This window comes from Caloenas nicobarica, chromosome 1, assembly GCF_036013445.1.
Source record: "Caloenas nicobarica isolate bCalNic1 chromosome 1, bCalNic1.hap1, whole genome shotgun sequence".
Taxonomy (NCBI): Eukaryota; Metazoa; Chordata; class Aves; order Columbiformes; family Columbidae; genus Caloenas; species Caloenas nicobarica.
Window position 1 is genome coordinate 17,158,342 of NC_088245.1, and position 25,266 is coordinate 17,183,607.

Consider the following 25,266-nt stretch of genomic DNA (forward strand, 5'->3'; position numbering starts at 1 on the left):
AGAGGGATCAAATATCCCCATCGCCCCACTGCAAGTCAACAGCATGATCCAGAGAAAGCCTGTAGCCCCAAAAGCTCTTAAACATCTGCCTGCTGGGAGCTGGGACAGTGCAAGACGCAAAGGACCAGTCTGTACTTGTCTTGTTTCTCATACTCCTTCCTTAATATTTGTTAGTAGGCAGAGCCAGAGTGGGGATATTACCTTAGACATCTCTTTCGCCTCATATAATTTAGCAGATCTGAGAGGTGATGCTTACAGTAGTAAATAAAACCAGGCGCCACGTATGTTCACCGGTGTCAGCGCTGGACCTGGTGCGGTTTTTGGCTGGTGCAGGGGTGCCCTGCCACGCTGGCTGGCTTGCAGGGACAAATCCTGGCCCCACCAGGATGGGCCCAAGCCCAGGGAGCCATGCTGGCCTAGCCAGGCTCTGCCATTTAGCCTCCAGGGCAGGCAAGCATCTCTGTCTTGCTTAACGAGCTTTTGTAAACATTAGCAGGGCAGGTCTTTTCTAAGTTTAAATTACTTAAATATGCAAAACAGTGGTTAAAACCATCCAGACTATTTTCTGCTACCTGTATGGCGGTTGGGCTCATTGCTCTCACACATCAATAAAAGGGCCACTTAGGCTAATTGCACGGTACACCTTAACGACCCACGCATGGCTCTGAATCAGGCAGCCCAGCTAAATCCCATTCCCGTGTGGCCTTCTAGCCCCAAAACGAGCCGTGCCAGGAGATCCTCTTTCACAGTTTACCTGCCCCTCCTTCAGACTCACTTCTGAAACAGAAGGAAGTCAGTGTACTTTTTGACTAACAAACACATCCAAAAAGGGTGTGCTGTACCTCACAGAAAACGTAACTCACAGAGCAGGATACACCCAAAAAACTTCTCCGGCAAGCACCAGCTTTTCCCAGAGGCTAGTTTTGTGCATATTATATTCAAGAAAACATTTTGTGAGAAACTGCTCCTGTCTGCTGAGGCTGGTGTGAGGGAGCCCTGAGGCTCCTTCCCGCCGAGCTCAGCCCCCGGCCACCACACCAGCTCTGTGTCCATGAGACCTGTCATCAGACCAGGTTCTCCTCCAGGGCTTCACGGCTGGGTCTGTCTTCCACTTCACCTCCCCAGGAGTGTTTCTCACGCAAGAGAAAAGCATCCCTGACTGGATTTCTTCTGGCAGATCCCAGGGTGCGGGGCAGGGTAATCCTGGTGTCCATCTGGCCATGATCTCTGCCTCCACCTGGCTCCCCTGAGTCCACTAAAATGAAGACCTGTGACTTTATGCCACAAGAGAGGTGGAGATCGCAGTGTGTGGTGAATATCTTTAACATAACGATGCCCGAGAGAAGCGTAAGAGGGAGAATGGTTTCGAATCAAAACACAACTCAGGAGACATGAAAGCAACTTTCCTCCTTACACTGCACAAGCCTGGCTTCAGGGAAGCAATTGCCACACTTTCTAAACCAAACCGATGAATAATTACAGGCTGCTTAGCCCAGCCCTACCTATTGTGCAAAGTCCTCCATACGGCTTTCCACACAAATGAGTCGTTTGAGCTTTTCTGGTCACCTTCGAAGACAGAGGCAGCAAAAAGGGAACCCTGGATGCAAGGACACGGGTTTAGTCTTGGCGGCTGCCTCACAGTAACATCAGTGATCTCGCCCAGGGCAACTAGATCAGAGCCAAGCACAAGCACCTTTTGCTCTGACTATGGCTGACGCAGACTTTACAGGTCTTCTCCAATGCCTCCGAAGGGCGGCAAACCAAAGGGAGATAATGATTTCACGACTGTGACAGCCCATTTCCCAACTCCGAGCATTTTTATACAGACAAACCATCGCATGAGTCCGATTCTGATGAGTCACCCTGTTGAGTTTGACTCATCTCCTCTGCTCCTCACCAAACGCAAGCCAGTACAGGCCAAATCCTACTCAGTGGATACTGTCTCGTGAAAGCAATTACAGCGAGCTGCTTCTCAGACTGTGAGGCCTCTGGGTGCAGCTGACGAGCCGGCAAGAGAACACATGTGGACTCATCCTGCACACACGGGTAGTCTCCATCCAGTTTTCTTCCCACCCTCTGTCTTTTCTAAAAGCACTGATCTCCAGCCCCGGCGTTCCGATGAGACAAAGTTGGGAGAAAAAGGGAACAAGCATGGACAAGGCTCAAAGTAGCTCTAGATAAGGTGCCTGAAATCCCAGTAGCCTCTCTGGAACCACCTTTCTCTTCCTTCTTCTAGCAACATGCCTACTGCTGGGGCTGCACCTGTCTTTGCGAAGATGCAAGTTTGGTTTGTTGTTTTTCTTTTTTTTTTTTTTGAAGTGTAGCCAGAGTTCTGAGTACAATCCTCTGAAGCCAGTATGGTTTCCTAAAGTGTGAGAGAGGCCAGAGACCAGCCTTTTCTATTTCCCCTCTTTGTTCAGATAAGGAATTTGCAATCCAAATCCCAGCCACACCAGGGCAAGGAATGAGCCCAGCTGCTGTGAGTAAGAAGCATCTTAAAGGCTTCATGAGGCTGCTTGCCAAGAAGCTGCTGTGAGACCAGGTGAACAGAGCTTGAAAAAAACTTTATGTATATAAGACCATTAAGATAGCAAATAAAAAACCTGTCCTGCAATGCAAAGGAATGTGATAGTTACTGACTGCTCCCCTATAGTTGCAAAGAGCCCTTGAAATATTAACAGGGTTATCAGCATTCACTTATCAGTTACAGTAGTGCCTAGATAATTCAAAGGACTGAGCCAGAGCTCATAAATACATACACTTTCTCAATGCAAAATCCTTATTACCAGAGAATTTCTTACCTTTATTAACTAAAGTTTGTTATTTTTTAAATTAAGGAACCTAGAAAGGCAGCAATCTACAAGAAACAGAGAACTAAAATGATACAGTTGTTTATTTTTTCATTCACTCATTGCAATATTTTCTTGAGCTCTGTGTGTTTCCAAGAGAGGTGCTTTTAAATGTGTTTACTGAATCTCCTACGGTTTTGATGTTTGCCATACAGCTGCATTTTGCATCACAAAATCTGTGGTCAGTTCAAGCTGCAGGGGTGGCAGAACTTCACACAAATGAACACCAGGAGTTTGGTACCCACAGACAGAGTGGTGAGCGCTGACACACTTGCCTACGTGGGTTAGGTGCTGAGTATTGTGCACAGAGCACTGGAACAAATTCTCCCTTTCGTTTGAGTAAATGTTGTCGCACAGGCCTAAGGGAGGGACAGCACAACCTTCTCATATGTTGAAAGGATTTTCTAGAGAATTTCTGCCTTCCAGATGGGACAAAACACAAGCATGGACAAACATACATAATCTCCTCCAAGAAGATGCAGCAGAGAACCCACCAAGCCAAGGGCAGAGCCTAAACCCACCTAATTACCATCTCCTCTTTTACACCGCGCCTTGTACCTTTCCAGCCATGTGCTGAACTGTTCAAGCACAAGGTAATAAAAATCCTACTCAAAAGAACCCAACCAGAAGAGAATCTTTTTCTTCAGGCTTTGGTTGCAAATGCACAGCAGCCCTAAGCTGACCTAAGAGTTGGCTGCACAGTCCCTCTCCTCCTCTGCACTGGCACTCGCACTGCATTGAATTGTTTCTTAATACCAAGTCAGAAGCTTTTTGTTTGGTTGGTTTTTTGTGGGTTGTTTTTGTTGGTTTTTTGGTTGGTTGGTTGGTTTTGGTTTGGTTTTTTGTTGCGTGTTTTGTTTTTGTTTGGTTGGTTGGTTTTGGTTTTGGGGGGTTTTTTTGGTTTTTGTTGTGGTTTTTTGGTAGTTTGGCTTTTTATCAACTTTCATGCTCCCTTGCACTGTCTGTGACACTTGTTTGATGGACTGGGCTGTTTCCTTATGCTAAGTTGGAAGTTCGTTTCAGGCTTTTTAATGGCAGATTGGCTTTTTAGCAACTTGGTGCATAGAAACAGCCCAGCACAAGGTCATACAGGTAACTGGGAAGGACTGTAACAGCCAGAAGCAAGATTGGCTCGGATTTGCTGCAACTTGCAGCCTGTGACATTTGTGAATAACTTCCAGCCCCATTCATTTATCTGCTGAACCACATTGCCTTGTGGATTCTTTATCTTCTTTTGATACCAAGTTTAGGAGAAGACAGCAATGCTGTTATCAACACACAGCAACTTAAACAAGCTCAGGCAGTTCAAAGGGCTAATGCATTTACTATTTGTTAATATGCGTGTTTGATTTCTGCAGAAAAAAGAGAACGGGAAATCATTTTCCCACCAAGTTCGATTTTCTATTCAAAGAAGCTTCTCAAGGAAGTGTGTTGTATGTACATAATACTATTTATAAACTATCAAGCATTCATTAATTTATCAAGCTTCGTCTTAAACCCAGCTACACTTCTTTGGATCCCTTCACAGAGAGGTTGTTCCAGAAATTTGCTTCCCTAAAGGTTTCTGACTGCCTTCTAACATCCCACCTAAATTTATTGAGCCAGTTCACTTAGAGATTTTTTTTCCTTTAAACTGTCCTGCTCTTAACTTTGTTTTCCTGAAGTATTTCAGAGAGGTAGGTAGCAATCATAGGCCTCTTTGGCTTTCATTTTGCAATACAAAAGATGAAATCTTCTACCATAAATTATACCTCCGGTGAAACAAATTCTCTGTTCCCTAACTTGTCCTCTTTACGATATAAATTAACTTTTCTTGACTAGGAACTATCAGAATACTACAGAGATGAGATATTCACAGTGCCTTGTACAACAGCACATAATACCTCACTTTTTTTAATAAACTCATCCCACTTAACAAACATCTGTGGTGGACGCTCCACACACTAATGCATTTTTCAGCTGGTCTCTTGCTTCCATCTTTCTGAACCAACTCAAACACATACACAGTGGTTGGACAAGAAACGTTAAGTCATCCAAATACTGTAATTTCAGAAAATGGAATAATTTTCCATCCCAGTATTTGATAAGCACTTTAAATACCACCTAAGCAGGTGGAGGGGCCGTCTTCAAAGAGAGGGCAGCGTGGTCCCGGCACATTGCACCCAGGTAACAATATACGGCTTTCCTCGGGGAAGTGGCAGCGTTGCCTCTAAACAATCAGCAACACACGATCCAACTGGAGGAAATGCAAGAGGTGCTGAAACACCATCACTTGGAGACTAACCTGTTCCAAGAGATTTTGTGACTCATAAATTATTGTAGAGAAAATTAAATGCTACGAAATGCCTTAGAACAGAAACGGAAAATAAATTAATTAAGATATCTAATAAGGAACAGAAGAAGTGGTGGTTTCTTAGTGTGGGATTATTAGCTATTGTGCTTTCCAAAAGTGATTAAATTACCCTGAAGCACTAATGGATCAGCATCTCATTTGCTAGAGGACCAGCTCTCAGCTGTGAGCCTGAGCCCCTGCTCCACGACTTGAGCATCTCTGCAAGGTGCCTGTGCCGATCGGTCGCTCCCACTGCACCACGAGGATGGAGCGAAAACCCCATCCCAGGATGGACCATCAGCAAATCAGCCACTGACCGCGAGGAGTGGGAAGCAGGAAGGGGTGACGCTGGTCACAAAACTAGTCAGAGCCCTGCTTTTAATAATCACCGTATCCTAAAAGGGGAAAATACTGCAAAAAGGAAAAAGCATTGGATATGCAAACACAGATGTGTGGCTGTAAAATCATCAGGCTGGGCTCTCTGCTGAGTACACGGAGCGATTCAGTGACCCTGCGGGAGCCTTACCTGCTGAATGAGCCAAGAATACGCCTTGCCGGCTATTAGGCAATGTCGTGTAATATGACTACAGCAGTCGGCACAAAGGCTCTACAGTACAAAGAACAACACCGTGAATTTCACAACTGCTGAAATCTCAGACTGATTTCTTTAAAATTAAATTTCAGCACAGGAATAAAATGTAATGAGTTTTTTCTTATCATTAGTCATTTAGATAAATTCACTTAAATACCTTCAAGTGCACAATATCCCAACTTTACGCAGCACTAAGCCAGTAAAATGCCATCCTATACGAGCAGTATGAGATGTGCAGAGTGTGAGTAAAGTTGTTTACCCCATGGGACACTTTCCAGTCTGAGAAAGCTTTCAAATTGGCCATCAAAGTCGTCACTTTACTTTCTCTTTAGGCCTTGAAAAGAGCAATGGGATCTTTTGACAGCTGAAATCTGATCAAGGAGACTCAGAGCAAAAACCCAGGGAGTCACTGACACTACTTCAGAGCAGGTGAAACGGCCTCTCCTGGAGGACTTTACCCCAGGAAAAACAACAAAAAAAGGATGGATGCACAACTGCCACCGGTGAAGAATTTTATCTGATCATCTCAGTCTCTCAGCTTCAGCACAGCCTGATGCACGTTGGCTGAGCCAAGGAGTGAATCCGTCATCTCGGCTTAAGAAATTCCCAACCATTTGGCAAGAGACATATTTTAAAAGCAGATAATGCAAAAGTTTGTAAAACTCATTCATACAAAACAAAGAAGTTCACTGCCTATAATAGAAAAAATGTCCTTGCCTCTCAGTTCTCACCTGAATTTATTGCCATTAATTGGTCGTATCCATCAATGCTGTTGGTAGTAAACAGAAATTTCTTAGTTTAAAGCCTCTTAAAGCTGAATAAAGTCCCAGACACCGCTCTTAGCTGAGCCAGAAGGGAGCTGAGGTACAAAGGAACCAACCATTAAAGGCGACTATGACTTGTCACAAGGGATAGGAAAAAAAATAGTGTCACCATTTGTACCCAAACTGAGCCAGATTCCCAGTTCATGGGTGCAGCTGTTGCTCCCACAGACTGCAAAGGTGACAAGCACCAGCACTCAGTGTGCAGTGTGACCCGTGACCTGGGGCTGGTCACAGCCATCCTGCTACTGCCCAGGTCAGGCTGCAAAACATCTGTGGTACCATCACCACCTCATGCCGTGAGCCCCGAGACCCTGTGCAAGGAGAGGGTTAAAGGATGGTGGCTACAAAACCTCTGGAAGCTGCACCTGGCAGCCAGCATGGCTGAGGTCCCGGCCCCAAAAACAGCTACTGGGAGTGCAAGGGCTGCACTGGCGATGTGATGGCTCCCACCAGTTCACCGGGAGCATCTCACAGGGCATCCCTGGAAGGGATGCCCCCTGCCCCTCACCTTGGGCCAACGCACCACCTAATAGCAAGTAAGAGCACGGTGGTCAGAAGAGGGTGAAGGGTAGATGAGAAACCTGCCCTGCCTCCCCAAGAGCAAGAGGGAAGGCAGTGAGGAAGGATGCTGCCGCACCATCAGTCTGCCGGCTCCCAGACACACCATCGGCCGGGCCCGGGGCCATCCCCAGCGCCGCCGTCCGTCTCTGGCTATCTGACAGTGTCTGCTGAGTATCCTAACTGTTTACAGCAGGTATTACAAAAGCAGCCCCCGCCAGGTCTCCACTGTGCGCAGCCCTGCACAAGCTTGCAGCAGGCAAACTCCGCAGACGCAGCACCTCGTTGCAGAGCAGCACACGGCAAATAGATCCAATGAACGCGAAGGGAGAGGGGAGAAGAAAATAAGCAAGAAGAAAGAGGAACACCAGCATGTTTTGTGTAACAAGCTCTCAGCATCCACCAAGCCCTAAAATGTACCCAGGGCTCCCACTTTGCATAGGCAGAGCAAACAACCAGCGGCTGCTGTCAGCAGCTTGGTCAACAAACTCGAGTGTTAGATTGCCAAGCTCAATGCAGAATGATGTCAGGTAGCTCAGTAAGCAGGACCTAAAAGTTAACCTGTGTTAGCTAACATCGCAAAAACTCAGAAAAACTTTCCTGCATCGCTTTAGCTCATAACAAATCCTTTTGCAAACAGCCTGCAAAACCAACCAGAAGGCACCGGCAGGTTTTGTGATCTTGAGAAACTGAAGTTAAGATGGGATTTAAACCAGCAGGCAATTATCTGCCAGATGGAGAGCTCATCATGCAGAGCACACATTACTAAATTACACTGTGTCAATAAAAGGAGGCAAATATCAGAAACAGACCTCGTGAGAAGAGAAACTGAGTCAACCAACGGGATAGTTCAACCCAGTCATTGCTGCCAAGAGACCTTCACTGTATGTGTCAGGACAACATCGGCTAGCTGTAGCGTCAGCGAGCACATTGCAGGAAAAGCCACAGGATCCAAGCAACGAGCGGCAACATGTTGATAATTACAAGCAAGTCTATCATCACGGCAAACTGCAGTGAGAAAGAGGATTAAAGAGTAGGCGAAGATGGGTTGAACTCTGGATATTTAGCAATGTAATTTAAGTCTGAGCCCATGAGTCCTGCCATAACTGACCATTTAGCCCATCTGGGTGTCTCACCACATAAAAGCAAAATACGTTTACAAATAGTTAAAGGCAGAAGACAAACAAATCAGCCCTGATCAATAGTAAAGTTGTCCCTGGAAAGCCCCAGGATTCTTATTTATTTTACTCTTGAGTTCCCATCTGGGAAGAGCTGAGTCCCTGGCTACAGCCAGAACTGACCTAGTCCTGAATGGTTCGTGATCCAGCTTTTATCATGGCCTGAACAAAATCCACCAGCTGAGGGTCAGAGCCAGGCTGCCCACACCACGCCTCAGGTGAAACAGAGGTGCCCACATACATGAATGTGAGACAAAACCTCCTCTCCAGCACCCTGCAAGCATAAGCATGACTCTGTAGCTTATGACACTTACCTAAGAGATGGGAAACACGAGTCCCACAACTGCTTCTGTACCTTATTTGGCTCCTCTTTAATGTATAGCACAGTAAGAGCTTCGAGATCAAGGGCTGGAGCCCAGCCCATCTCTGCCCTCGCTAAGTGTCCCGATTGCTGTGCTGAATGAAGTGCTCGAGCTGCAGCGGGATGGCGTTCCAAGTACTCCCACTTTATAGGACACTCAACTGCCTAAAATGGCATACCGCTGCAGGGAACAGGCACATAAAAACCAGGCCTTGAGACATCTGATGGTCAGATACAAGTCCTCTACTGGACCCAAGCTCGGAAAGGTGCCAAACGCCTCTTCCTGGCCATGCCGAGCTGTGCCCGTGGTGTCTGCAGGGTGGCAATCACCCACTGCCAAAACAAGCAATGCACTAGCGTGGAACAGCTTTTACATGATCTAAACGAAATTCAGACACCCAAATAAATAAATAAATTTAAAAAATAAAAATCACAGCTTGGATGTTAATGGGCTTCCTTTAGAATCAGACCCAGCATGAACATCAGTGCAAGCACACAAATAAATGAGGGGCTGGGCTGGTTCCTGGGAACTCCAAAAGTGCTATGACAGAAATTCAATCCAATAAACTCAATGACTTGCTAACACCAGTTTTGAATAGGGTCAATGAGCCTGATCAGGAGCTAGTGAAGGGGAGGAGCAAACTGGACCAATCCAGCAGCATTTTGTACCCATGGTACGTGCTCCGGTGGCATGGCAGCTACAGACCCACCTTGAGTGCATTTGCTTCCAAACCTAACAGCCCCTTGGGATTTAACAGCAAAGACAGACTGCTAGGTGCTGGCCATCAAACCTCAAATCTGATAATACAGTCCCTGCCTTTGCCCCTTTTTGGTAGGATCCAGGTGCTCTTGCTTCTCCCTGAAACTGGATCTAGCCCACAGACTCCAAGTAGGCAGGAGATGCCGTGTTGACAGTGGTTGTTAACATTGGCTTCTCCTTCTCCCTCCTTCAAATAGCGCTGAAATATTTTGACCAGATGCGTCATTTCCAAAAGTGCTAGAGACCTGACAGAACGCAGCATCTATCACACATTCAGCAATAGTGTTGAAAACAGATTACTTTCCTTTGTATTTGATAAGCGTAACATGTCTATGTTTATTATGTGGTCCCCTGAGGATTTATTACAGGTTTACCATTTCATTTATTTGCTTTTTTTGTGCTTGTCAAGTGTAAATACTGGAATAAATACAAGGGCAGTTACAGCTTAGCAGCATTAAGGACTTGTTGAAACACAGTCCAAAAGTTTTCCTTTCTCTCCAGCAAATCTTACCTTTCTGTCCCATCACTATTTTTTTTTCAAGTGCAAAGATCATCTTTCTGAGGTATTTTAAAATTTCATTTCTTTGTTGAATGTCAAATCCCCATAAAAGTGTATTTCCCCCCCTTCATTCACTCAAACCCTTGACAACATTTAAAGTCTCTCCTAACATTATTCATGGCAAAACATTTTCCTGTCTGCAAATTATAGCCTCCCCCATCCTTTCCATCTAGTCTGCTGAGCCTGTTACTACAGGTAGTTTGCTGTAACAGAAATAAGTACAATCATCGCTACGAAAGAAAACAAACCCTTCTGTGCTGGCACACACATTCAGGGTGGGTTCATCCCACTGAACAACAAAGCAATTAGCCCAAGTCAGACACCGATGTTCCCTCTTTAATCAGTGGGGTGAGATGGGCATCTCCAGCAAGAAGTCCTCCTGCCTATCAAGCAATCATGGCTGTGACCTACATGACCACCTTTGAAGAGATACCTGATTTCTTGGCTAGATCATGGTAGGTGATACAAATCTGACCATAAGAGCCTACCTGTACCTTTGATTGTGCTGTTTCAATCCAACAAAATCAACACATTGCAATGAAAACTCAACCCAAGTGTATGCGCCCAGGTCTTAAAAAAAAAGGTGTTAGGCATATCCTCGCCAAACAAACGAGAGATAGCTCAATGGCAGATTTCAAAATTTTCCATGAAGATTACATCCTGCCCCTTTTGGAAACTTGTGTTGCACACATCTATAAATAGTTCAGTGTTTTTCAACACTGGGAAAAGAGTTGCACGGGAGGAAAAATAATAAAACTGTCACCGAAACACGAAGTGGCAAAACTGAATTTAATCAGGTCTCAGATGTTCCTTCTTTCAAGCGGACAACCACTGTGTACAAGGCTTTGAAGAACTGAGCCCCTTGTTAATTTGGTCTGTATTCTGATCTATGCAATCTTTTGGTCAGTCTTAAAAAACCGAGCAGATTACAAAAAAACCCCAATCATTCCATAAAAGACAGCACTGTCATACTTGTTTCTTAAAAGGCAAAGTTGATATCAGAGTAGCTGGAGTACTGTTTCACCTAGAAATATCATCATACCCATAGAAACCAGGACAGAAAGACTACAACATAGAAGATTGCCAAAAAGGGTCATTAGACCCGATTTGAATACCTTTAGCTCTTCTCATCTTCCTACATTTCCTAGAGAGTCTCCATAGATACTTTTGGAAATACAAGTCAGTATATGCCAAAGGAAGCCAAGAGAGACAGTTGCCCAAATCCTGTAAATGAGGCAACACTGAGGTCAGCAGGTAAATTGTGGTGTTATCTCAAGCACTCAAACATAGCAAGTCTGACCCCAACAACTGGCTCTCAAAATCCTGAGGACTTACAAAAGAGGGAGCAGGGATGGAGAGCGTAGATCTCATCTGACATCTGATCCTCCCCTTACTCATCTTCCATGCATGAGGGTTACAGGTAAAGTTGCCTACGCTGCTAAATATTGAAAAGGTGTTTGCAGCACGTAGGTTTAGAAGAGGTTTCTGCTTCATGTTTGCTTGTTTCCTGCCCAGAAAGTACTTCTGCTCCCCGCTTGTAGAGCGGTGACGTTCCCACAGTCTCACCTGACCCATAAGGGAATCGAGGGGCCCCATGACAGTGCAAGCCAAGGCCCTGCTATGGTGCAGTCATCGCTGTCTGTACCCAAAATAACCAGATGAAAGCGAGCTCAGCTGTGCCAACGTGTGCAGCAGCTACGCATCTGGCTGAACTGTAAACACCATCATAGGTGTTGCATGATACCACATGTCCCTGAACCCCTGAACCCTGAGCACCCAGACAGCCGAAACACCAGAGACAACCCGTCAGCTGCAGGGGCGTCTGGCAGACCTGCAGCACACCCTGACGAGGAGGCAGGAGACCACGGATGAGTCTCCCCAACTCTTCCTTGAAGCTGCTGGGAGACAGCAGGGCCATGCTCTGACCAGAGTGGTGGAAATGTGAGGACACCTGGGTTCCCCTCCAAGCGTCCGCTAAGGGTCTCACCAGCAAGTGCCCTACCAGAAGACTGGTGAGCATACTACTTATCTTCACCTAATGTCATCCTTTAAAACCCAGCATTACTTTCCTCAGTCATGGGATGTCTGAGAAAATCCATTCAAATGAGAGTCAACAAGGAAAGGGAGTTTGAAGATACATATGCTGAAGGAAAACAGACCATTCAGTGAGCCAATGTAAAATTATACACTTTATCAGCAGCCAGCCACTTCCTCAGGTAGAGCTTGGGATGTTGAAGATAATGAAATATAAAATCCCACTGCTTCACATCAGCTACTTTCCCCACTGCTAATTCTACTGCAGGTTTACTATCATCCAAACATCCAAACCTAGAAAACTGCTCCTATATTCTAAACAAAGAGTTCTTTTGTCATCACCCTTGACAACAATTCAATGTTTACTCTGTATTTGGCAGTTTGCAGTAGGCTCCGCGAGCCCAGTCTAAACCAATTCTGAACTGCAGGGAAACGTGTGACCAGAACAACAGAACAAAAGAGGATTCTTCCCAACCTGCAAGGGCAAGTCAGAAGTAAGAGCACTTCAGCAGCTTCTAAGAGGGAAGCAAATCACAACAAGGGAACAGAGCACAGAAACAAATTCATTAATATCCCCCAAAGCTTAAAAAGTTATCAGAAAATATAAACCAATTACTATTACAACTATCTGCCCATTTGCAAATAATATGAAAATAGGGGGAAAAAATTTCCAGGCAATCCCACCATTATACTTCTCTAAATTTAATTTATATCCCTTGGGACTTGATTATCAGGTAAAGCCTAGTGGATTTTTCTCCTACTGACATCTTCAGTTTCATTCTTCTTCTACCTTCTCCTTGTTATCCTAAAGTCTCCCTCTTTCCTAGAAAATCACTTAAAAAAACCATCAACAGTCAGGCAAAAAAAAAAAAAAATCATTGGTACACCAACCAAAGCGTGTACAAAACCAGCCAAAAACCCCTGCAACCTCAATAAGCCATTTCTCATACCTTCTTGATCAAGGCAACCAAATGGCTTGTACAGAAATCTTAATAAGATGCTGCAAATATAAATATCGCTCTTGGGTTTTTAAACAGTACTGCTGAGTTTGGGTTTATGTAGGGCTTTTTTTTTTTTTTCTCCAGGAACCAATTGTGACCTCTAGTATTTATGGTTAAAAGTTTCACTTTGTGGGATAACGTTAAGAAGTGCCATCTCTGTATGCTTCAACCACCAAGACATACTAAGGTGGAAATACCTTGTTAAAAACTATGTAACAAAACCGAGGAATATAGAGCCTGTACTGCAACAAACAGGGAGAAATGAACATTTTCAGTGATAGCTACATTGCACAATAACGTTTTCTAAAAGAAGCTTTCTGACAAAATAGCTTTTATCTGAGATAAAACATCTCATTTACTTTCTAAAGTGTGCTGTGGTAAACATTTCTTTTTTTATTACTGGGGATAACCATTTTAGCAAAGAAATTGCTTATTTACAGTAGGTCGAGCTGCAGATAACTCCCTATTTTATTTATTTCCATGCAAAAGATAGCTTTTATCTCAGTAAAAAGTTATTTTGTCAGTCAGCCTTCCAATAAATATTTTCCTCTCATAGCCACAGACGTTTTCCTGTCTTTTGAAACAAAAATACACCACTCCTACAAAATCCACGGATGAAATGGAAGCACATACAAAAGCAACAAGGCAGTCACAGCTTTTTATCAGCTGGAACAGAACATACAGCTGAAGAGGGGAAAATGACAATCCTGCAGGCTAGAGGGACGCACACCTAAAACGCATTTCACCTATAGAATATAGAACCTACATGGACACAACAAAGGATTTAGGTAGCCACAGCAGATCCAGGAGCTACCATAGCTTTAAACTGACGGGCACTGCTCTTGATTTGCTATTTTAGGAAAATAAACATAAGTGTTCAAAACGACCGCTGCTAACCATTACGGGTCAGCCTTCACTTCAGCTCCACTGAATACACCAAGTAACTCCCCGGCCTTTGAGATGCTTTCTCTCCCCTCTCCTTAGTGCGGGACGTACCAGCATCCCAGGTTCCCGGGAACAGCAGCAAAAGCCACGCACCAGCACACCGAGAGGGGAGAGAGGAGCCTCTGCCCGTCCTTTTCCATCATCCGCTAATTGTACAAGCTGCACGGAGCCCACCACAGCCACCTGAGGGAACACGTTCCCCTGGCAGGGTTCCCTGGAGAGCAGTTCGGGTACTAGTCACCCCTCCCTGACCCTGACAGCAAGTCCTCACAGGCACGATGAAGAATCACCCCCAAGAGAACCAGTTACTCTGCAGATCAGGCCCCCAAAAATCCCAAAAGACCACCGCAGCCCACTCCATCCCACTCCCCAAAAGTGGGGGCACAAGGCCAGGGTGCACCCCAGTGCTGCCAAGGTGCCCGGCCCACATCCCGAGCGGTCACCCCACGCTTGCCCTCCGCACCCAAAGGTGCCCCTGAGCTTACAGACGCCATTCCCTCCAGTTTCTTTCTTACCTTTAATCCCAAATCTTCTTCAGACAAACAAACTCCCAATGCCGTGCACCTGAGGCACAGCTGTGGCCTTACCTTCATCGGAAGGGCTAAACCAAAGCATTGCATCTTCTGTTACATTCGTATGGAGAAGGCACAGAGCTGGAGACCCAGGATCATTAGCATAATGACTTTTAAATTACAATAATAATGAAGACCCTTTAACAAGCCTTAAGTCAAAATCCTGAAAGTTTATTGCAGCACAAATGAGCTCTATCTTAATTTGTATTTCCTGATAGTCCAAAACCTCACTAAATGGCACTGGAGATTAAAAGCCAAAGAAATGTAAAAGGCAATACTTGAGCTTGCATACCCTCAAAAATGCTCGGGTGTCTATCCCTCACTGCACGAGGAGCACTACCTTCCCAAAATAGCCTGTTATACCATGATATTTTACATTTACCTGGACCATTCAAAAGCTGTAGAACACAGTCAGGCTGGGTTTTGCCTGCACTGGTGAATTAGGCTGGGTTCCCAGAGTAGTGTGTGTACACACACATCTATTGTACCCCAGTGAGCTGTCCTTGATGATAAGTGGGACTACTTGCGGCAGCACAGCCAAGCAGGTGCCAGCAGCATTTGCAATGCGATACCCGGGCAAACTTGTGCAACATTTGCGCAAAGCTGAGGCTAGCACCAGCCCCCCTCCCCAGCACCCGTTGCTGGACCACGGTCTAATGTTTAACACGGGTGAATGCAGGGTGACGTGAGCAATGTTTAACCCATTTCTGACCAGATAAATTGATGTTATTGTGAACATCACTGTGGACTAAAAGTAATCATTTTTAATGACACCGTCAATTTGAGCCGTATTTTAATAGTAATACTAAGAAATCATAGATTGATTGACCGTCGGAAACTCTTGACCACCTGTTTCCAAAGCCCAGAGTAAAATCCTGCCCCCCTGCAAAGTAAGGGCAGTATTTCAGCAGGGTCCAGATTTCACCCCAGTTGTTAAAACAATATAAACCTAACAATGCAATGTGCAGGCATGGGAATGTAAGGCCAAGCTCTGCCCTCCTTTGTACCTCAAGGTACAACAGGAAAAGGAGACTGTGTCTTTTTAAGGGACACCCCTGGAGCACATCTGGATTAGTTTCATCCAAAGGGGATCCAGTTTGTTCACTCAGACGGCTCTGCACAACAGGCACGGGCAGAGGGGCACCCAGAAAGATTCAATTCAAAAGAGATTAACTTCAAAAGCTCCCTCCCCACCCAAAGCAAAATGCTAACACCCACAGCGCCCACCTCCTCCTTCCTGGGCTGGGGTGGGTTCCTGACGGGCTGCGGGGGCACAGCCGAGCAGGTCCCGCAGCGCCAGGGCCAAGCCAGAGCCTGCCCAGGGCTGCCCACCATCCCACGTAGCTTCTCGTGATGTCTACTCTGTTAGAGTAAGTTTTAAACGTCAAATGTGCCGTTCTCAGGTTTTATGAAACCGATTATCTCCATTTGCTTGGTTTTCGCGGTTCCTAAAGTTCTGCTTGTATGCAGCAGGCCAAAATCACCATGCTTATTGGAATAATTCCCAATTCGAAAGAAAGAATGCTGGTTTTAGCCAAGTATCTAAGTCTCAAAGTAATATGATTGAGTAGCGCGGCTTCTCATTAGCCTCGCACACACTCACGTGCTTCAACAGCACAACACAGCACTAGGTGGAAACAAGATTTTTATAGCAGCAGTGTTGCTTCCGACTCATACATAGATCAAATTCCCCGAGTTCATAAAGAGTCCAATCCTTCCCCGGCCTGAGGAGCAGCTGCGAGTAGGGCAGGACTTTGTGTTTGTCTGGGTTGAGAGGTTAATGGCTACTCCATAGACAGTTTTTCAGTTAACTGGCAGGTCATTTTAGCAGATGATTTGCAGGTATTTTGTAACACTTAGAGATAACCCTGTGAAGTACTTCTGTCGGAGCTGCTTCTCTTTTTTTTTTTTTTTTCTTCAAAGGCTGCATCAGATAAACCAGAGAAAGCAGGCAGGTGAGAGTTTCCTGGACGAAATCACACACTGCCAAACGCTGCCCTTTCAGTTTCCAAACAGCAAACTTCTCCAAATTAATGTCAAATGGAGTTCAGTGCTTGTCAAAAGTATTTTAAAATCCTATCCATAAAAAGCTTTAATCTTCCAAATATCTCAAGACATGCAGCAGACAGCCAGTTTTGATCAACATCACGACAGAGTTTCAAAGTTCACACCTTCGCCAAACATGAAAACGACGCAGGAAAAATCAAGCTCCTGTTACTTAACGAAACAGAGATCTTCATTCCTACTTGAGATTTCATCCACCTAAACTGTGTAAATCATTAGACTAAGAAAGGAATAGATTATGTCACCTATTTTTTCTGACCTGAACACACTCTTCTAGTCTAACAAAACATCTTTTCCAAGCTTCTTGCTCCAAGTTCTTATCTTCTGCTACTAGATAAAGAGCTACTGGTTCAGACAGACAACGACCACGCAATCACCTGCACCTTAATCCAAATGTTTTTCTCTAAGGTCACAAGCCAACTGCCTGTTTTTTCTGCAAGTCCTCGCAGGACATGGAAACGGCATTTATGAGCTAACTTACCACATTAGCTGCCCCCCAGCATTTTGGAAGAAAGAGGAGTGGCTTGTGAGGCGATGCACCACAGTAAATTCAATCAGTTCAGTTAAAAATATATCACTTTCATTTTCCTGAAGTAAAAAGGACCTCAAGCCTGCAAACACAAAGGAGAGCACCGCTCGCTCCCCCGAGTCCCCGCTGCACTTCATGACTAGTTACAGTAAAGCACATGCTGCCAGAATTATGCCACAGTTGGATGAGTTTTTTTAATACAATCATCCAAAATGAAGCATCTCCCAAAGTGTCATTTTATGTACTTTCATCTACTTTTTTTCAGAAAGAATATAAATATTAGCTTTAGGGTGCAGAGAGAGGCAGCGAGGAATGTATCTGGTTAAACCTCTGAAAGTCAACAGAAGTATGGGATCAGGTCCACAGTAAACTTTATAGAGTGGCACCTGTGGAGGAAATTACTCATTGCATGATTGATGCCACAATTAGAGGCATAAAAAGTAATTCCATGATAAACAAGCAACCAAGCAGAAAAGGAATAACATCCTAAGAGCACATATGTGCTTATATTAAAATATATATTAGACAAGATAGAACAGTCTTCACACATACACACTCAAATTCTCAGAAATGAATGGTACAGTACCCCTCCCTCCCCCCAACAGCGCTGATTTTGGGGCTGTATTTGGCCAGTACCTGCCCCTAGCTCTCCTAAAACAACTCCACTGCAATTAGCCGTGTTATGCAGCTGTTACACAGCCGTAACTCGTTGCTTTCAGAGTCACCATTTCCCACAGGAACACACATCAGCAATGCAAACCAGTACAACTTCACCAGCGTCACATCCCCCCAGGCCCCACCAGTGGAGAACTGGTCTGAGGTCTAAAGATCTACCAGCCAAATCTCCCAGTATGCAGAACGAATAAACGTGTTTTCTTGCTAAAAACGTAGATAGAAAATCTCAACTTTTTTTTTTGAGAGGACAAAAAAAAAAGGGAGGAGAGATAGCCCTACAGATGTACTTACATTCCCTACAGCTTTGCAAGTTAACATCACTTATTACCTTTATGCAACCACCTCAAAAAAGCTTCAGCCAAGTGACCACCTCAGCTGAGGGAGGATGTACCCTTCCACGCACACTCGTACTTATTTACCCTTGTGATCCATGTTTACTTATCAACTTCAATGCACCACTTCAATCCACAGCACGTGGGCTTGATACATTTTTGTGGTTGCTCTCCAAAAATTTCACAGATAAACTGATGCCTCAGGAAACTTAAAGCTACAAACTAAAATGCAAGGGGGTTATTTCTGCCCATGCTCCCGTGCTGGTCTGACAAGCAGAATTAAGTGCTTCACAAGCCTCAAACGCTTGCTTACCTGAGACCGACACTTTCATGAGGGCTTCCAGGGGTCTGTTGTTGTCCAGATCACGACTGAGTTTGAGTTCCCCAGTGGCAGAGTCCAAAAGGAGCAAGTTTAATTCATTGCCTTGCACAAAAGTGTAGGCCAGGCTGTCAGACACATCGGGATCATGAGCTGGGATCTTGCCAATCACGCCGGAGGGGAAGCTGTTAGACTTGTTGGTCACGTAGTTGTTGAAGAGGATCTGGAAGTCCTGCAGCACGGGCGGGTTATCGTTCTGATCCAGGAGGCGGATGTGCACCGTTGCCCGGCTCACCAGAGGGGCAGAAGTGGCCTGCACCACGATCACATACTCTGTCCGACTTTCATAATCCAGGTCCATCAAGGCTGTGAGGTCTCCATTAAGCAAGTCCAGCTGGAAGACCTCGGGGATGTTGCCTTCTACGATCTGGTACATGATCTGTGCATTGGTTCCCTCGTCAGGGTCAGCTGCACTGATCCGTGCCACGATAGAGCCCACAGGGCTGTTCTCCTCCACAAAGATGTCAAATTCATCCTTCTCAAAGACAGGAGGGTTGTCGTTGATGTCCAGCACAGTCACTTGGATATCCACAGAGGCCTTCAGCGGTGGGCTTCCCCTGTCCACAGCAAAGGCCCGCAGGCTGTACACAGCCACGTTCTCGCGGTCCAGCTTGCGCAGTGTGCGTATCACTCCAGACGTGGGTTCGATATAGAAGTCTCCATCTCCATCATCACCGCCTTGGAACGTGTAGAGGAGACGGCCATTGAGGCCCGAGTCGCGGTCAGTGGCAGACAGCTGCAGGACGCTGGTGGACAGCGGCACATCCTCAAAAACCGAGCCCTGGTAGCGGTCGCGCAGGAAGCGGGGCGCATTGTCATTGGCATCCAGGATGAGGATCTCAACATATGTGGTGTCTGATTTCTGAGGGATGCCGTTGTCATGGGCTGTAATGGCCAACGTGTAGGAGGCCTGGTCCTCGTAGTCCAGCTCCATCAGGGTGGTGATGGTGCCTGTGTCTGGGTCAATGCGGAACTGGGGGATGTTATCGTCCAAAATGTAAGTGATTCTCGCGTTCTCCCCTGTGTCTTCATCAGTGGCACTGATAGTGACGATAGAGGTGCCAATGGGCTTGTCCTCACTGACACTCACTGTGTAGTGAGAGCTCTGGAAGACTGGGCGATGTGTGTTGGCATCTGTGATGTTGATGAAGACCTGGACGGTGTCAAAGCGCGTGCCGTCAGAGGCAGTGACTGTGAGCACATACTGCCTTTCCTGCTTGTAGTCCAGGGGCAAGGCCAGCGTGATCAGCCCCCCTCCGCTCTGACTGGTGATGGCAAAACGGTTCCTGGTGTTGCCACTGGTGATCTGGTAAGTCACAACGCTGTTAACGTCCCTGTCCACTGCTGTCAGGGTGAGGACACTGCTGCCCACAGCCGCGTCCTCGTTCAGTCTGAGGTGATACACCTTCTCCGTGAAGGTGGGGTTGTTGTCATTCACATCCAGGACAGTGATGGATACGCTGGCTGAGGAGGTCATGACTGGCACGCCATGGTCCCTGGCCTCCACTCCAAAGTGATAGTTCTCCACAGTCTCTCGGTCCAGCTCTGCAGCCACCGTAATCCACCCCGTGCTGTTGTTGATCTGAAAAGGGAACCCAGAGTCACCTGCAACAGGGGCACCTCCAGCAGAAGGTGCCATCTCTATGAGTTTGTACTCCAGTCGGGCGTTCTCCCCAGAGTCAGCGTCCACAGCCTGGATGTGCAGCACCGAGTAGCCCAGAGGAACGTTCTCCAGCACCGTGGCCTGGAAGGGAGTGCTCACAAAGATGGGGGCATTGTCATTCACGTCCACGACCTGCACCGACACCATGCCACTGGAGTTGATCAAGGGTGGCCTGCCCCCATCCTGGGCTTTGATCCGGAGCGTGTACTCCCGAATAGTCTCATAATCCAGAGGGTTGATCAGGTCGATGGCACCGGAGAAAGAGTGGATGTAGAACTGGCCTTTCAGGTTGCCACTCACTATGCTGTAGTGCACCTGGGCATTGCTGCCCCGGTCCCGATCTGTGGCCTGCACCTGCATTATCTGGCTGTTCACCGGGGCATCCTCTGGCACCTGGACCAGGTAGCGTTTCTCACTGAACTGAGGGTAGTTGTCATTCTCGTCTTCTACAGTGATGTGCACCATAGCTGTGGCGCTCCGTGGGCCTGGATCCTTGCCCTGGTCATTGGCTTCCACCACCAGGTGATACTCAGAGACCTCCTCGCGGTCCACTGGGGCTCGGGTCCTCACAACCCCAGAACGCGGGTCGATCTCAAAAACCCCATCACCAGCTCCCGGCTCCAGCAGGCGGTAAAGCATGTTGGCATTGGCTGGGGCATCGCCGTCAGTGGCGCGGATGGTCAGCACCTCGTAACCCACCTCCAGGTTCTCCCGGATGCTCTCCCGGTACTCGGGCTGCTCGAACACCGGCTCGTGGTCGTTGGTGTCACTCACGGTCACCGTCAGATAGGTGGTGGCCGAGCGGCGGCGTGGCGAGCCGTGGTCGGAGGCTGTCACCTTTAGCACGTGGGTGTCCTTCGTCTCCCGGTCGAGGCTACGAGCGGTGACCACGCTGCCCGTCTCGGCATCGATGGAGAAGTAGTCGTTGGAGCGCTCATCAAAGAGCGCCTCCATGGAGTACGCCAGCCGGCCGGCCTCCCCCTCGTCGGGGTCCTGGGCGCGCAGCACGATGACCGCCGTGCCGGCCGGCTCGTTCTCGGGGATGGAGACCTGGTAGCTGGGCAGCTGGAACTGCGGGGGGCTGTTGAGGCTCCGCGCCCGCCGCGCTCCGCGCCGCCCGCCGCCCTCTTCCCCCAGCGCCGGGGCGCAACCGGCGGCGGCTCCGCGGGGCTCGGGGGCCGCCCGCTGCCGGGCGCGCCGCGGGCAGGGACCGGGACCGGGACCGCGGGGCCCGGCGGGCGCGGCGCGGCGAAGCGCGGCTCCCGCGGCCCTCAGGCGCCCCGCGGGCGGCAGAGCCGGCGGCTCGCTGGCGGCGGCGCGGCGCCCCGCGGCCCCCGCGGGCAGGTGGAGGAGCGGGCCGGCGCGGGGCGGCCGCAGCTCGCCGCCGCCCGCCGGCGCCAGGGCGCAGAGCAGCGCGGCCCAGGACAAGCAGGCGGCGGCGGACAGCCGCAGCATCTCCGGGGCTCAGCGGGCAGCGATGCCGGGCACAGCGCTGCCGCACAATCCATCCACCCGCCGGGCTGCCCGCCCGCCCTCATCCATCAGCCGCCGGCTCGGCCCCCCCCGCCGCCCTCGCCGCCCGGGCGCCCAGAGCCCAGCGCCCCGTTCCCGGGCAGCGGGCTGGAGAGCTCCAACTTTTCCACCTTAAACTTTGAAGTGAGTTCAAAATGGCTCCTCTCCTCCTCCTCCCACAGCCGCTCCCGAGAGGGTGATTAGCATAAACCTGCTGCTCGTCTCCTTCGCCAAAAAAAAAAAAAAAAAAAAAAAGAGGGGGGGGGAATTCAATATCGAAGTCCCCCCTGCGACGGGGCCGACCCACGGGCAGCGCGGTCCCGCGTGGCTGCGCGACCCGGCGGACGCACCGCGTCCGGTCCCGTCCCGTCCCGTCCCTGCCGTCCCGCTCCGCTCCGCTCCGTCCCGCGGCGCGGCTCAGCGGCGCAGGCTGCGCGGCGGGCGCTGCCCGGGGCGGGGTTTCCTACCGGCCCCGCCCGGCCCCTCCCGGGCGGCGGCGGCGGCGGCGGGGCCGGGCCGGGTCCGGCCCCTGGGCGCTCACACCCCGTGGCCCGGCGCCTCTCGGCGGCCGGTCCCGGCCCCGCGCCCCGGCAGCCGGCAGAGCGGGCCGCCCCGCGGGGGCTGCGCTGGCTGCGGCCGCACGGGCGGCTGGCGGAGCGGGAACCGCCGCGGCGGCCCCGCTACCCCCGGCAGAACCGGCGCTCCGAGGGGCGGAGGTGCGGCGGGAGGGGGCTGCGCTGCGGCTGCAGCCGCTTCCCCACGGCGTTGCCACCTGCCGTCTCGGGCCCGTCATTCAGAACTAAGTTAAACGGAATTTGAATTTATGTATTTTTATTCTCCCCAGGGAAGGGGGAGGGGAAGTAAAATTACTTTTTCAGGGCAGAATCGGCATCATCTGCCTGACTTTAGGGACCGACGCGTATCGCGGTGGTAGGTTTTGCTGACACGCTCGCTCTTTGCTCTGAACTATGCCAAACAGCAGGTAGGATCTGGAGCCTTGAACTAGAGATTTCTTTGGAGCAATTCCAAATAATTATATACAAGATGCAAACTTAGGCAGTTTGTGTGAAGAAGAAAAGCCAAACCCCGCATGTAAATGTTACACTGGTGATTATAATGTCAATTCTATGAATTGATGCTAAAGAGTTTCCGTCGTTTTACTTTTTTTTGTTGGTAACGTTGGCGTTGCAGCGGGGCGCCCGGGCTGAGCCTCCATCCCTGCGGCTGCAGTGGCCTCTGCTGGGGGCGGCGGGAAAGCTGTGTCCTGGATGAGCTAGAAGGCAACTTCCAGAGCAGTCTGTTACTGTCACTTCAGGCTCTTCAGCACTTACAGGGAGCCTGTGAAAAACAAACAAACAAAAAACCCAAACCAACCAACTGACCAAAAACCCCCCCAACAGATTCTTTCAACTCCTTTCATCCCCAGAACTGCATTATTGCAAGGCAGGGGGGGAAGCTTTATAAATTGCAGTTTTGGAAGATGTGGCTGATTCAGCTTGACTCAGTTAGTTGGGGGTTTTTTTGTTTTGTTTTTAAATGGAATTTAGAAGCTTAGTTGGCTTCTGATCCTCTGACAAAAATAATAGTTCATGAAAAGGAAGAGGAAGAAATAGGTTAAAAAAATTAAATATAACCTCCCCTTTATCAAGTTTGAGTGTATCATAGTGATCTGTTTTATACTGCAGAAGTGAAGCAACTCATTCTGTAACTGGTTTAAATCACATCAATATTAACTTGGAGTCTGCATAAGAAAACCATAGTTGAAGTCCATACTCTTCTTACTTCTCTTTGCATTTTCTAGCTGCGATGCTTAATGCCCATATTTTGAAAAATAAGCTTTTGTTACAAAATAATCCTTTTCAATGGCTTTTTAAAAGATCCAATTATGTTTCCACAGTTTTTGTTAGATAAAATAGATCTGCAAGAAAAGACAGTTTAAAGTTTTTTCCTCTCCATTTTATTGCGATAAGAGGCAACATCCGTGAGTCTGAAAAGAGAATATATTGTAAAAGCATCTGTATGAAACCAGTTATGTGCATAATTACACAAAATCCTCCATCCATGCAGAGCTGGGGTTGTCTGCATCTAGATCTGACAACATTTTTAAGGCTGGGAATGACGTGGTTTGGTGTAACATCCATCCCTGAAGAGGAGGTGGTTCTCTGGAAGCAGCCAAAGCTTTTCGCATCTCAGCCTATCCATACATTGAGGAAAGGCTTAAAAATTCACATTCAGTAACACTGTGTTACAAATAGTCCACTTTTTATTTTTTAAGAATAAGACTTGCGGAAAACTTTTTGTCGTGGAATTTGTGAAGTATATTGCAAAAAGGTGATATGGAATGTGTCCCCCACCCGAAACTCTTGCTGTGAGGGAGGTTAGACACAAGAAGAAAAATGATCCTCAAATTTAGGCATCCATGCCACACAAAATACATCTTGTACTAGATCTCTGCATACATAGTGATAAACACAAATTGATGCATGTAACACGTATTCGTAACTACATTTATTTACCTCACAAATGCACCAATGATCCATTCCTGCTAAAGCAACACTTTGAGAAGATAATCTGAGAAACCACAACAGGCAGCAATAAAGCAGCCTTTAACCACATTTTCTTCTTCAACCTTCCAATTTTCCAGCACCTAGAAAGAAACTAGAAGTTTTGTGCCACGCATTTGAACAGAAGTAGGTTCTGGAGGAGAATGTTATTTATTATCCATGATTTCAAACTAACAACAAATTAGACATGAAAAAAGGCCCAAATAACAAATAACTTGCTAGTTTTCCAGCTGCCTGTACTGGTTGCTGGTACATCCTGCCTTCGAGGTTTGGGTCTCTTCGTTGTCTGGGACCTCACACCAGCAGAGATCAGTCTTCTGTGGTCCCAGACAAAGTCTAATAAAAAAGGAGGGGCAAGCTAAGAGGAATTCCTCAGCTGGGAAGATGAGCCCTGGCCTGATGTTCCCCCGCCGGCGGCAGGAGCCGGGGGGGCCCTGGGCTGCCTCCAGCTGCCCCCTGGCTGCTCCTGGCCCCAGTGCAGAGTGCAAAATGGTCTGAGAACAGGAGCAGAGTCCCTGTGACGCTCTAGCGAAGTTAAATCAGATAAAGCCAGGATTTCAGACAATTTCTCCCATCACAGGAAAGAAGCACGATAGCAAGTTGCTCTGTGAACAGGCATTTGGACTTCTAATCTCCATACGAATCTGTTCCACTTCTAACCCAAAAAAGCCCAAATGTGCAACAGCCATAGCTGTTTTTCACGTTTCATCTGGGTTTATTTTAGCAACAGAAGAATTAGTCTGAGCTCCATAAGGTGAAACTTGAACCTTCACCTATTGCAGGAACCACACGGGTTTGGAAATGTTTCAGAACACTTTTATTGCTAACATTCATTATTCTTAAAGCCAAGAATGAATTCCAAAGTGCTGGGATCCTTATTGCAGGAATGATGTTCGAGGCTTCTTGGCTGTAGGTAACTTCTCTTTTGTAGTAAGAGACGAAACAATTTAGAGCTCTTAGAGAGTTTGTTGTAACCAATTGTA

General features: G+C 47.7%; 1 protein-coding gene across 1 annotated transcript in view; it reads right to left on the bottom strand.

Annotated features, from left to right (window-relative positions):
- Positions 1-21,662, bottom strand: part of CELSR1 (cadherin EGF LAG seven-pass G-type receptor 1) — a 169,181-nt gene extending 147,519 nt beyond the window's left edge. The window contains exon 1 of the mRNA XM_065632385.1: positions 18,479-21,662. Coding sequence (XP_065488457.1) covers positions 18,479-21,662 — 3,184 coding nt within the window. The remainder of the gene's footprint in view (positions 1-18,478) is intronic.
- Between the last annotated feature and the right edge of the window lie 3,604 nt (positions 21,663-25,266).